Source organism: Salvelinus alpinus, chromosome 24, assembly GCF_045679555.1.
Source record: "Salvelinus alpinus chromosome 24, SLU_Salpinus.1, whole genome shotgun sequence".
Taxonomy (NCBI): Eukaryota; Metazoa; Chordata; class Actinopteri; order Salmoniformes; family Salmonidae; genus Salvelinus; species Salvelinus alpinus.
This window is the reverse complement of record NC_092109.1, coordinates 18,829,757-18,843,563: the sequence shown is the minus strand read 5'-3', so window position 1 is coordinate 18,843,563 and position 13,807 is coordinate 18,829,757. Positions and strand designations below refer to the sequence as shown.

Here is a 13,807-nt window from a genome sequence, read left to right as displayed (position 1 = left end):
CAATACCCTAAATAATAAAACGTAACTGCCATTTAAACAACCCCCCCCACCAAAAAAGCAGCTGGACTTGTGGTGCTTCTTCTTCTTCTTGGTGGAACTGCACAGTAAGATCACATGCACTCCACACCCGATTCTACAACTACGCTTCGACACACATGCTTAGGCAAGCGACGCACAACACCGAGGAACATGCAGTTTATCAGTGTGCAGCTATGCTAACACTACACACATAGCAAAGCCCACCCCACTGAATGGAAAATACCACCACAAATCTCTAGCATTGCTCCTATAGGGTTCACACACCACCGCAAGCCAAGGGTGAACGCAACAGCACACTGCAGGCCCAGTGCAGTCATAACATGATGAAACTAAGTACAGGGTGTCTATACTTAAAACCTTGGTTCACTCAGTCCGAGCCCCACACAACCAGGAGACTCGTGGTGAAGCTGCGTGCGTCACTATCAGGCTCTGGCTGTTGCTGGATCAAAACAGCAGCCGATTCATAACTGCCAGCTTGGTGCCAATGGCCTGGGTGTGTGTCGCTTTATGTTTCAGACACGACGAATCAAAACACACTACCCACACACAGACACAAACAAATGACTCTATGCAAAATCCTAGTGCATTGTTTATAAAAGTGGTCCAAAGCCTGGTGAGTTGAGTGCATTACACCAGGGGCCAGGGCACTTTGTGGCTACGCTAAATAAGACTACTCCTCTACACATCCTATAAAAACACACAATACACCCACAGCAGCACCTTGGTAGAGCTGTGTTGCTATTAATGTGGGTAAGATGGCCTCAGCCAAAGCTGGTTATAGAGAGAAGTAAAACAGTGACAAGAAAATGATAAAGGAGCAAAGTACTATAGAGCTGAACCTTCAGTATTCCTGGTAATATCACTGCCGAGCTGGGACACACACGGTCAACCACCACGAGGCTTTTTTATAGACACCAAGTTGCAGGCACAGCGATGGGATAATGTCACAGCTTACAGTCTTCAGTTCACTTGGCCACAGACAGAACTTGGCCGCACATCAAAACGTCTGTTCCAGTCCATTCAATACATTTCAGTCTGGCCAAGTGTTGACCGGAGTACTGGAGGAGTCACGAGGGATGGGAAGTGGGGGGATTCAGGGGGAGGAGTCTGATGTTACTGGGACACAGTCCAGAGAGGGAGAGCCTATAAGAGACAGGCACATCTTCACTTCCCCTTCCCAGCCTCTTCTCTGGATGCAAATAGCCCTGCTGTCCCTCCGCGAGGAAACCAGGCACAGGCTAAGATGACTCAGGGGTGACATCACTTTGCAGCTGTCTCCTAGATTACACAGTACACACCCTTACAAAAACAAAACAAGTTCCATTTGTCACAGTTCGTACACTTTGTTCAGTCCCCTCAGGTCAGGATTGTGTCTTGAAGCATTATCTTCTGTTTTGACCCTCATGTGCTGGGGCCTAGAGGCCTGTGGGTTGGTGACTGTTGCGGTATACTGTCCTGTCCCCACGTAGGTGAAATGTTAGAAGGACCAGAAGAAAATGTCCAGGCCAGACAGTGGGGGTGGGTAGATGTAGTCAATTCTGTGCCAGCGTCAACACCTCTTCTTACCACCTGGTGGTCTCTCTAGAAGTCTCAGCCCCTCCCCCATCCAGGAAGACTTTGCATTTTTCCTCATCATCCCCTTGTTAAGAACTAAACAAAGCAGAGGGACCATGGGTATTAAACAATTAAGCCATTGGCCACACGAAAAATCATATTTCTCAAATAAGAGCTTTTCTTTTTGTCATCGTCATTATATGGATCATAACTGAGAAGGATGTTAAACAACAGGACAACCTGGTTAATTTGATGAGTTATTGTGGGGCATTTCATTTGCTGGTGGTGTCGGAGTTATTGTTATGATGACAATGACAAGAGCTCTCCTGGGTCTCCCTCCCTAAAGCACAGATCGGGCAGCAACAGCAGCCTCTGGGATGGTAGGTGGTGGAGCTCAGACCAGGCGGTCTCCGGTGCTGGTGGTCTGACCCTGGGGCTGAGGTTGGGGCTCAGGGGTTCTCGCTTTGTGTCTGAGGGTGTGGTGGTGATCAGAGGCAGAGCAGCAGTCCCCCGTGGCCCCCTGACACACCCGCTCCTCGTCCTCCTCCGGCCCAGAGCCCTCATCTAGTTGGCAAACGCACACCTCAATCCCTGAGTCGCCCGTCACGTGCCTGCGCCGGGTCAGCAGCTCCTCCAATGGGCCTTCAGGGTCCACCTCCACCGGTCGCTCTGATTGGCTGGGCACAGACGCGGCTTCTTCGTCTGATGACGAATTGGCGGTCTGCTCCTCTCTTGGCGCGTCCTCTGTTGGGGGCTCCAGCACCACGACCGCTTCTGATTGGATGGAGGGCAGCAGGATAGCAGTGGTGGTCTCTGGGGGAATCTCGGAGTAAGGCGGAGGGGGAGTCGGGGGATGACCCACCACCTCTTCATAGTCAGGAAGCTTGCAGTCTGTCCAGAACCCTGGGTGTAAATAAACAAACACACAGGAGTCATCCATCTTAACCCTTTACACTCATACCCATATATGGTTTGAAAATGGCATATTTGGGCACCGATACCACCTGAATTGGATTGAAGTGGCTGTACAGTAATATGCTATAAATGACGTCAGAGCTCAAGCTCTGCGCTGTATAGGTTTTGACTGACCGCCGTTCTGAAACTTGAGCACAGCACATGACAAGTTGCCCCCATCCCTCCTGCAAATTGGGCAACTTTTGCTACATTTTGTTGTCTAAGGGGAAAAGCTGTAAATTAAAAGGACTCTGTATTTTGAAAGATGAGACGTTGATTATAATAAATCCCGTTTTCGATGTCATACAATCAAGCCAAACAGCCATGAGTCCAAATGCGAACTTCACATTTCCATATCATATACCGTGTCAACGTCTCTGATCGCTATGTTTGATGTACAGTTACAAGATGACATGGCGTCTTACCCTGGGTTGTTCTGAACAGAATGAGCCCGTTTGTCTATTGTGAAGAAAATTTGCAGAACATGCACGACTCCTTTCTACGCGTATCAAAATTACGATCTGTTTCTCTGAATTGCCCTGTAAAAGCCTGACACTAAGATCATATTTTATAACTTAGCTTGGTGTTTTCGGTAAACCAAAACTTCTGTACTTTTTCGATAGTAGAACATGAAAAATGGTTCGGTACTAGATTTTTTATTTTTTATTTTTTACTTCCGTCAAACGTGTCAAGCCTGTCTATCAGCGCAGCCAACCCCTTATTATAGTGCGTACCGTGCCTGCTCCACTTCATTGCTAGCCTGCACTGGGAGTCTGGGCTGCATCATGTTAGCTCCCCGCTCATGCGCCACAGAAGTTGACACGCTTGAATAATGTGACACAGCATGTAGAAACTGTTAATTACTGTTCGCAAAACAATGTCCATACAGGCTACAACCCTTTACAATGGACGAAGATACCCGTAGTTTCCAGCTTTGTAGGCTAAATTTCCTTGCTAGCTGACAGCTAAAATCAATCCATTACCCTAGTACTTTGTCATAATATGCAAACCATAATGCAAAATATGCTGATTGCCACCAAAAACTTAATTCATTCACTTATTCGGTCTCTCTCACGTCTCTCCCAAAGATGATCTATTGCCTCAGCGAACTGACTGTGCTCCGACAGGCCGCCCCCCTCTTGCTTCGCAAATGACGTCATTACTAGCTAAAGAGACAGCACACAGTTTTATAAAATAAGCTACGTCTAGGCAAATGTTGTTGATCAGTACAATAAAATGCCACATGGAAGGGAAACAGCTTGTCAACTGCCCCATGAAATCAGCCAAAACAAGCTCTAACTCAATGCATGCACACTCCTATTGAATATAAATTGACCTGTATTGTGGATAGGCCTAGGCTACATCTTGATGTACCTAGTTTATCAATAGAGATTTACCATTCAAATAAATGATTCCCATTATGTCGTTAGATTGGTAAAAACGAAGTAAAATTGACTGTATAATTGATTCATTAATGCATACACAGACGTCTCAAATGTCGACGTAATTAAATGCAACTGCAATGATTTTAAACTCAAAAGATGCAATGATTGAACAGAGCTGTAGCTGACTTAATCTGTCTGGATCAAGTACCATTTCGTGACTTTGGCTAATATGCCTTATTTTTTTGCTCTGGTATCATTTTGGTATTGGGAAATATGATGCTATCGAGTATTGCGATACTAAACCTGGTATCCAAGTAAAAATTCTGGTATCGTGACAACCCTATAAACTTGTCATGTTGGTAATAGAAGAAGCTTTCAAATGATGCCCACCTGACCCCATTGTGATTTATAAAAATGGGCCGTTTTTGGACTGCGTAAAAAGTAATTGTGTGATGGCGGGGATGCAGTATTCTAAACAACTAGAAGTGTGCTTGCTCTAGTTCAACAGCACAGCAAAAAATATATAACTTTTTAGTGGAAGACTCTTCTTTTAGTCAAAATTGCATTGAAATGACCTAGGAACTGTTCACACTTTGGAGAGGTGTGTGGCCACATGGAGACACCAGTTAATCCTCTCACTCAAATCCGTGTCATTTTTTTGTCTGTTGCACCTACCCCAGATTTTCCAGGAATATTTTTATCACTTTACTGAATGTATCCAGAGTATTTTCAGATTTCATTATCAAGAAATGCAGCGAAAAAAAGTAAATATCAAAATGCACATAAAATCAACAGTATAATGTTTGGATTCAGTCTGGTTTCAGGTGACCTGTTGTGTCCTCAACTTTGGTCTAATAATTTTCCCGTAATCTCCAAACTGTTCCCTTTCAAATGCTACCATGCTTATGCATTTAATATTTATTTTGTAAGAACATTTAAATGTAGCCCTAACCATTTAGGCCAATTCCCACAAGTGTAAAGGGTTAACACGGTCTAGATAGGATTAGCTGGTGTTGAACTAAATAACTAATTGTCAGGTGTGGTTCTGAATCTGCTAAGAAGCATCTCCAAGCCACCAGGCCTAATTACTCTAAACAGTTAACTCACGAGGGACAAGTGAAGTCATTTCAGGGATGTAGTAGGTGCAATAAGTAGCCAGTTGGTGCTGAGAAACTCACTTAGGTTGAGGGGTGGAGGGGAGATGAAGGAGCTAGAAGCACCCTGGTAGGCCATAAGGCTGATTTCGCGCTGGCGCTGCTCCTGCTGCAGCCGCATCTTGACCCGACGGTGACGGTAGGCACAGCAGCAACTCAGCATTATGATGAGGGTCCACACCAGCCAGAACCCTGCATAAAATCATGTAGTTACATTCAATCAACTCATTTTGGCCAATGCTAATTTGTTTCAGCGCTATTGATTTCAGCATTACTACATGATTCTTTGTCAAATTGGAGTGACTCAATGAAAGTGACAAATTCAGAGATTCCCATAATGAAGAAAACATAATGTAAAAATCGGAGGAAAATAAATAATGGGAAGAGGGACAGAGTGGTGCTAGAAAGGCAAGGATAGAAGAGGAAACTCCGAACGTACACCACAGCTCGTAGTAGTAGGTGCAGCACTCCGTCTCACCGCAGCAGTACCCCATCTCACACCGGTATTGCTCATTGTTCACTCCAAAACAGAACTCCTTACCCTAAACACAAACACACAGGCATGCTATTCAGTGACATCTCTCACACACACACAACTGGGAGAAAATCTCAGGATTATGCAAACATGCTCAGCTGTTTGACAAAGTTACATTGGCATTTACTGCACAAAACACTAACAAGCAAGCCTGCAAAGTCACAGACCCACTTTCACTGTGGATGAACATTCAAATAGCATTCAATGCGTTAAATCAAATGACAAAATAGTGCATTCTGAAAGTATTCAGACCCCTTCAATTTTTCCACATTACGGCCTTATGCTAAAATGGATTAAATAAAAGCCTCAATCCACACACAATACCCCATAACTGTATCACATCCGGCCGTGATTGGGAGTCCCATAGCGCGGTGCATAATTGGCCCGGCGTTGCCCAGGTTTGGCCATCATTGCAAATAAGAAGTTGTTCTTAACTGACTTGCTTAGTTATATATAAAAAATAAATAAATTGAATAATGACAAAGTGAAAACGGGTTTAAACAATTTTTGCAAATAAAACCATTATCGGAAATACCCAATTTACATTAAAGTATTCAGACCCTTTGCTATGAGACTCGAAATTGAGCTCAGGCGCATCCTGTTTCCGTTGATCATCCTTTTTCTACAACTTGTAGTCCACCAGTAGTAAATTAAATTGATTGGACATGATTTGAAAGGCACACACCTGTCTATACAAGGTCCCACAGTTCATGTAGCACTCCACCAATCAGGCCTTTATGGTAGAGTGGCCAGACGGAAACCACTCCTTAGTAAAATGTACGACAGCCCGCTTGGAGTTTGCCAAAAGGCACCTAAAGGACTCAGACCATGAGAAACAATTATCTGGTCTGATGAAACCAAGATTGAACTCTTCGGCCTGACTGCCAAGCGTCACGTCTGGAGGAAACCTGGCACCATCCCTACGGTGAAGCATGGTGATGGCAGCGTCATGCTGTAGGAATGTTTTTCAGCGGCAGGGACTGGGAGACGAGTCAGGATCAAGGGAAAGATGATCAGCAAAGTACAGAGATCCTTGATGAAAACCTGCTCCAGAGCACTCAGTACCTCAGACTGGGATGGCGGTTCACCTTCCAACAGGACAACGACCCTAAGCACACAGCCAAGACAACACAGGAGTGGCTTCGGGACAAGTCTCTGAACGTCCTTGAAAAGGCCCAACCAGAGCCCGGACTTGAAACCGATCGAACGTCTCTGGAGAGATCTGAAAATAGCTGTGTAGCGACGCTCCCCATCAAACCTGACAGAACTTGAGAGGATCTGCAGAGAATGAAAGAAACTCCCCAAATACAGGTGTGCCAAGCTTGTAGTGTCATACGAAGAAGACAGTGAGGCTGTAATCACTGCCAAAGGTGTTTCAACAAAATACTGAGTGAAGGGTCTGACTACTTATGTAAATGTGATATTTTAGTTTTTTCTTTTTGATAAATTTGCAAACATTTCTAAACCTGTTTTTGTTTTGTCATTATGGGGTAGTGTGTAGATTGGTGAGGGGGGGAAATAATTTTATACATTTTAGAATATGTATAGAATGTATAGAATATACGTAACAAAATGTGGGAAAAGTCAAGGGGTCTGAACACTTTCCAAATGCACTGTAGGTGTTGCATTGACAGGTAAGTGACATCCCCTGATTATACAAACATATCATAGAAGCTGCCAAATGCACTCAAGGTGTTAACTAAGTCTAGCGGAGTAGCATTTTAACCAGGTAGTGTAATAGGCTAAATAAAACTGGTTTGTGGCCAGTAGCTAGCTAACAGTTACAGCAAGTTATATGCACCACTACCAACAAATACATAAAAGGAAAAGTGCAGTTACTTAGCTAGAAAGCTAGCTAGCCAGCTAACCAGTTTTTTTGCGCACTGTGTTTACTGGTGGTAGCTAACAGCCAACTATCGAAGTGACTTGTTGTATACTTCAAAATAGTAAATTGTCCAGTAGCTACAGATAAAAACTCACTGTATGTCTACAAAATATTATGCTTGCAAACATTAGCTAGCTAGTTTAGTGGACCGCCACATCAAATTTGTTTTCAGTTTGGATATTCGAAGTTTGCTCGTCAGTACCTCACCCACTGAAGGTCCTAGGAAGATGAGTGGTAAGTAGAATCGGATGACGGTAGAGAGCAAGGGTAAAACTTTTTTCAAATCCATCCCATTTTTCAAGTGACTTTGTTGGTTTAAAAAAAAAAAGAAAAAAAAAAGGGGAAATATTATACATGAGGCTAAAGGACCATCTTAAAAAAGCGCCATCAGCAGAACCTGGTGTTTACAGGATTTAATCAATTAAAGCTGCAATAATGTTCTTTTTGGAGAACTGAAAAATCACATAGAAAAGTGAGTTATAGATCTGTCATTCTCATTGAAACCAAGCCTAAGAAGCGGTAGATCTGTTAAGTGCGCTATTTCTATGCTTCCCGTTTAGTTTTTCCCCGTCTCACTTTTGTACACCAGCTTCAAACAGTTGGAAATACAATATTTTTTTTGTTATGGAAAATATATTTCACAGCAGATTAGATGGCACAATTATTCTCTACACTATACTTACTTGTTTTGTTACAAACTGAAATTACTGTAGGCGAACTATTAGATTTCTGTATAGTGCATCTTAAATGATCTAGAGCACTTAAGCCAACTTTGTCCCCCCCACAACAATTACATTTTGAAATGTGATACTTTATTTTGAATGTGTTATGTAAAAATTACAAGATCTCCCCCAGCAAAGAACCCACCCCTGCCTATGATCTTCAGTGTTTCCCCTAGGATATTTTTCAGCAGCGGTGGGAAAGGTAGGGGTGGGTTCTTTGCTGGGGGAGATTTTTAATAGAACGACTGACAAGGTCACTTCTTGTGACTTAAAAAAAACATTCTACTCTCAAAATGTCATTACGTTGACACCATCTGAAATAACTGATGCGCACCATTAGCACTGTAGGGAGATGAGGCGCAAGCGACGGCTGTACGCTCATGGCTCTCATTTGCGCCAGTGCTCACCGTTTTCTACAAATATACGTTGTAACTTGCCATTTTTTATTAAAATTATACCTAACATTCAATACCTTCCTATCCATATGAGCGGTGGGTTCCTTTACCTCTCATGAAAGGTACACCTTAGTTTTTCCCCCAAAATAATTCCCCTTAGATGTTATACATATTTAATCCTATTACAATTGTGGTTATTTGTTCACATACAGATCTTTTTTTTTTTTTTATAATTTCTTATCCAAATGACATACTGTGCCTTCGGAAAGTATTTAGACCCCTTGACATTTTCCACATTTAGTTATGTTACAGCCTTATTCTAAAATGTATTAAATAGTTTTTTCCCCCACATCAATCTACACACAATATCCCATAATGACAAAGCAAAAAAAGTTAACATTTTGTTAATTACAAATCAACTGAAATGTCAGTTACATAAGTATTCAGACCCAGCATGATACTACCATCACCCTGCTTCACCATAGGGATGGTGCCAGGTTTCCTCCAGACATGACATTTGGCATTCAGGCCAAAGAGTTCAATCTCGGTTTCATCAGACCAGAGAATCTTGTTTCTCATGGTCATGGTCTTTAGGTGCCTTTTGGCAAACTCCAAGCGGGCTGTAATGTGCCTTTTACTGAGGAGTGGCTTCCATCTGGCCATTCTACCATAAAGGCCTGATTGGTAGAGTGCTGCAAAGATGGTTGTGCTTCTGGAAGGTTCTCCCATCTCCACAGAGGAACTCTGGATCTCTGTCAGAGTGACCATCAGATTCTTGGTCACCTCACTAACCAAGGCCCTTCTCCCAATTGCCCAGTTTGGCCAGCTCTAGGAAGAGTCTTGGTGGTTCCAAACTTCTTCCATTTAAGTGTTCTTGGGGACCTTCAATGCTGCAGAAATGTTTTGGTACCCTTCCCCAGATCTGGGCCACGACACAACCCTGTCTCGGATCTCTATGGACAATTCCTTCGACCTCATGGCTTGGTTTTTGCTCTGACATGCACTGTCAACTGTGGGACCTTATATAGACAGGTGTGTGCCTTTCCAAATCCTCTCCAATCAATTGAATTTACCACAGGTGGACTCCAATCAAGTTGTAGAAACATCAAGGATGATGAATGGAAACACCAGAGCTCAATTTTGAGTCTCATAGCAAAAGGGTCTGAATGTAAAATTTAATAAATTGGCAAAAAATTCTAAAAACCTGTTTTTGCTTTGTCATTATGGGGTACTGTTTGTAGATTGCGGAGGAAAACATATTTAATCCCTTTCAGAATAAGGCTGTAACAAAATGTGGAAAAAGTCAAAGGGTCGGAATACTTTACTGAATCAAATCTAATTTTATTTGTCACATACACATGGTTAGCAGATGTTAATGTGAGTGTAGCGAAATGCTTGTGCTTCTAGTTCCGACAATGCAGTAATAACCAACAAGTAATCGAACCTAACAATTTCACAACTACCTTATACACACAAGTGTAAAGGGATGAAGAATATGTACATAAAGATATATGAATGAGTGATGGTACAGAACGGCATAGGCAAGATGCAGTAGATGGTATCGAGTACAGTATATACATATGAGAAGAGTAATGTAGGGTATGTAAACATTATATTTAAGTTCCTCGGCGTAAACATCACGGACAAACTGAATTGGTCCACCCACACAGACAGCGTGGTGAACCTCTGTCTGTGGCACTGTACCTGTAAAACCACTTGATGTTAAGTCACAGACCTCCCTCCTTCATAGTACACCCATTAGAATTTCCATTGCTCTGATTTCATGAATATTTCCAATTGTTGGTCCTTTTTTCAATAATTCACTGTCCATGAGCTATAACCTGTCTTAAGGGTACACCTTTTCTTTTCTCCCCAAATACCTCCTTTTATTTTTTTTACAGATATTTATACTATTACAGCTGTGGTTATTTGTTCACATACAGATCAACATTTCTGTAGCTCTATATGAAGATGGTTTAGAAATCTAAAGCTGAAAAATATTTTCTATTTTGCACATACTTCACATCATGTATATACACCACTAGGTGGAGCCATTGACCACAATACCTCTTACCCTGTGGACCTACTTGTATTGACAGACACCTCTCACTGGCACCACCAGCTGATTGTCTTCCCTAATCCCTATGTACTTGTCCATTCCGTCTGTCATTGTTTTGATGAAGGCCATTGATGAAGCCCGAAACGTAAATATTTTATTAGTAGTTTAAATAAAATATTTTTTTTGCATCCAACACAAGTGTTAGTTGCATAGGGTGGAGAGTTGATTGAATGAGCTATAATTACGTGTCAGAGGAATGATTACAAACATTATGGTATTGTCCAAATTGGGAATTTAGCCAAGACACCGGGGTAAGAACCTATTCTCTCACGAGAAGTAGGCCTACCATGTTAAGCTATTCAATAACCAGAGCCAAGATACCCATTTCTTGCCCCTTCTGAAAAACTACATCTTCCACAGGAATGTCATGGGCACAACACCTAAAACATATGCACTTGTGGAGATCAAAGCTTGTGGAGACTGGTATAAGCAGTTTGAAACTTCCACCTAGCCTATAAGAGGGACTGCCCTAATGTCAAGTGGTTTTACACATAGGTCATTTGGATAAGAAACTATTGAAAATTAAATCTGTATGCGAACAAAAAAACACAGCTATAACAGGATAAATTGCTTTAAAAAAATTAAGGAAAGGAATTTTGGAAAAATTAAGTGTACCTTTCATATGAGAGGTAAAGGAACCCACCACACTTGTCTGTAGATCATATGGATAGGGAGTTATTAACATTTAGAACTATCACAAGAAATATGCCAATAAAAAAATATTTTAATATTTTTTTTTAAATAAATCTGAGAAGTGGTGAACTGGAAATATCATTAATACAGCATGGATGAGGGGGGGGGGGGTTAAATATAACACTCTTAGTAACCAAAAGGTAATCCCAACAAAATATTGGGCCTTCAGCTACTGGAGGCCCGAAGCAGTGTGTATAATCTTTATATTAGGTCTAATTCTCCTGAATTGGAACACAATGTATATATTTGTTTTACTTTCACGCAATCACCGGTATTGTACTTTTACTAAGGTCCCCTACACCACCGGAGCGCAAGAAAACAGCATATTTTCTCCTTTTTACCCTCTTAAGGAAAAACCCATCTATCGGTAAAAACAAAGTGTGAACCTTCTTCTCTACCGTCATCTGATTCGAACTGGCATCATCCTAGGAACAAATTACAAATTAGCAAATTCAAAATATCGAAAGCAAAAAAATATACTGCGGTGCTCTACCAGACAAAATAACCTAACGTTAGGGTAGCTAGCTATGGGTGGTTTATCAACTAATCTTACCAATACTTTCAGAACTTCGGATAATATCTTAAGTATTTCAAGCTATAAACATAGAAACTATAAATATATCAACAAACACACGATTTGTCCAAACTGACGTCACCCAAAGTTGGAGTTGCTAGCGAGCCATGCCCAAGTTCCTTTGTGGGGAAACAAAAAGGCACAATAGAAGGCCTAGGATCCAGCTGCGATCCACGGGCTTGGTTAAAAGCGCTTACCGCGCTATGAACGCAAACTGCAGCTTACCTGTACCAAACAGGTCCCGATGCAAAGCAGACCTACAATGGATCCCAGTGTTTTCTGTGGCATCTTTCTGGGTTGTTGGCCAACAACACGACGGGAATCATATAGCAGTTGATCCACAATTTGTGAAATGAACAGCTAATTCAAACCGTTACGTACGTGACATGTTTTGTCTCTGTCGGAAGGCGTTCAGTGACTCAAATCTGAACCAGAAACAGGGATGTTGCACTAGCCACTGGGTGGCGGTGTTGTCATACACCTGGAGAAGTATTTTGGGCAACTTCTGAAGTGGCACTCCTGTCTCCTTTTCACCTCATTTAACATCGGATTTACTTAAAAGGTGTGTGTAACAAAATGAACATCTCAATAGGTGGCCCATTTAAGTCATGACATATTGGGAAAAAGGCCGATGGCATTACGACTTCCCATCAAACCAACTCCTTGAATGCCCTACTCCACGTGTCCAACTCAATCCACAGAGGGCCAAGTATGTGTGTTTTTTTTCTCCCCCTTGTACTTGACATTGATGAATTAAGGTCAACTCATTAGTAAGGAACTTACCTGGTTTTCTAGGCCTTAATTTAAAGGGGAAAACCTGCAGACACTCTGCTCACCATGGAATGAGTTTGACAACCCTGCCCAACTCCTTGAAGTTTAATTGTCAAATTTTTGGTTGTTGTTGTTTTTTAAAACATATATTTGTTTACCCTTTAATGTGTGTACTTTACTGTAATAAGTCTTCAACAGGAAAAATAAATACAAATATTGGAGGACATCATATGTACTGGTAGTAAAGTTCATGATTTTCAGACAAGCAAAAATAATAGCAAATGCTATGAAGAAGAAGAAGAAGAAAAAAAAATCCCCAAATGTTAGCGTTACCTGTAGACCAAGGGTAAGCAACGCTGGTCATGTTTTTGATTTAACCAACTTGGAAGACCAGGTGTGTTGAATTTAGGAAATCACTGAACTGGTCAATTAGCTCAGTTGATCAGGTGTGGTACCTAGTTGGAACAAATCCGAGAAGGGGGTAGCTGTCACTCAATATGGCGACCGGAGTATGTGCGAGTCGAAAGGAAAGTAGTGGGCGTGTCAAAGATTGGGTGTGTTGAAAGGAATGTAGTGGGCATGTGGAAATGAGTTGTTTAGGAGAGGCTCCAAGATGGCAGGTTGAGCGCACGCTTCCTACAAACTTTCGAAAGATAGTGAAAAGTGTATTATTTTGAACTACCAAATGAATACTTTGCTTGCTAAAAACACCAGGTTATTGATGATTTAAGATGATATTTTCCAAAATGTCACAGCACGCCGACAGAAAGAGAAATCTTATGGCTACCTCCTCAGCTAGCAATGCTCAGGCATCATCTAATGTCATTACACAGGAGGCAAATGCTTTGATTGTCAACTGCCACAACTATACTGGTCTGACAGACTCTATGACACTTTGCGTGTCAGATGAGGATTTTCCTTCTTTGCCTATAACCCCAAGCAAACCTCCAGCTTCCAAGAAAGGCATGTTTGAACTGGGCCCAGATGCCGCTGCCAATAATGATGTTATCGCCACTCTTTCCAGGCT

The 13,807-nt window shown here is 41.9% G+C and overlaps 1 protein-coding gene across 1 annotated transcript; it reads right to left on the bottom strand.

The window, feature by feature from the left end:
• Positions 1-615: 615 nt before the first annotated feature.
• LOC139552275 (WW domain-binding protein 1-like) lies at positions 616-12,437 on the bottom strand. Its single transcript, XM_071363834.1, has 4 exons — positions 12,235-12,437; positions 5,526-5,628; positions 5,111-5,278; positions 616-2,496 (listed from the first exon to the last, which is right to left on the bottom strand). The coding sequence occupies exons 1-4, from the start codon at positions 12,295-12,297 to the stop codon at positions 1,988-1,990; spliced, it is 843 nt and encodes a 280-aa protein (XP_071219935.1). The 5' UTR covers positions 12,298-12,437; the 3' UTR covers positions 616-1,987.
• Positions 12,438-13,807: the final 1,370 nt, after the last annotated feature.

Coding starts and splice junctions, on each gene's coding strand:
- LOC139552275 (XM_071363834.1), bottom strand. CDS start 12,297: ATGCCACAGAAAACACTGGGATCCATTGTAGGTCTGCTTTGCATCGGG. Junction 5,629..12,234: donor TCGGGACCTGTTTGGTACAG/GTAAGCTGCAGT, acceptor GTTTGTGTTTAG/GGTAAGGAGTTCTGTTTTGG. Junction 2,497..5,110: donor CCCTCCACCCCTCAACCTAA/GTGAGTTTCTCA, acceptor ATTTACACCCAG/GGTTCTGGACAGACTGCAAG.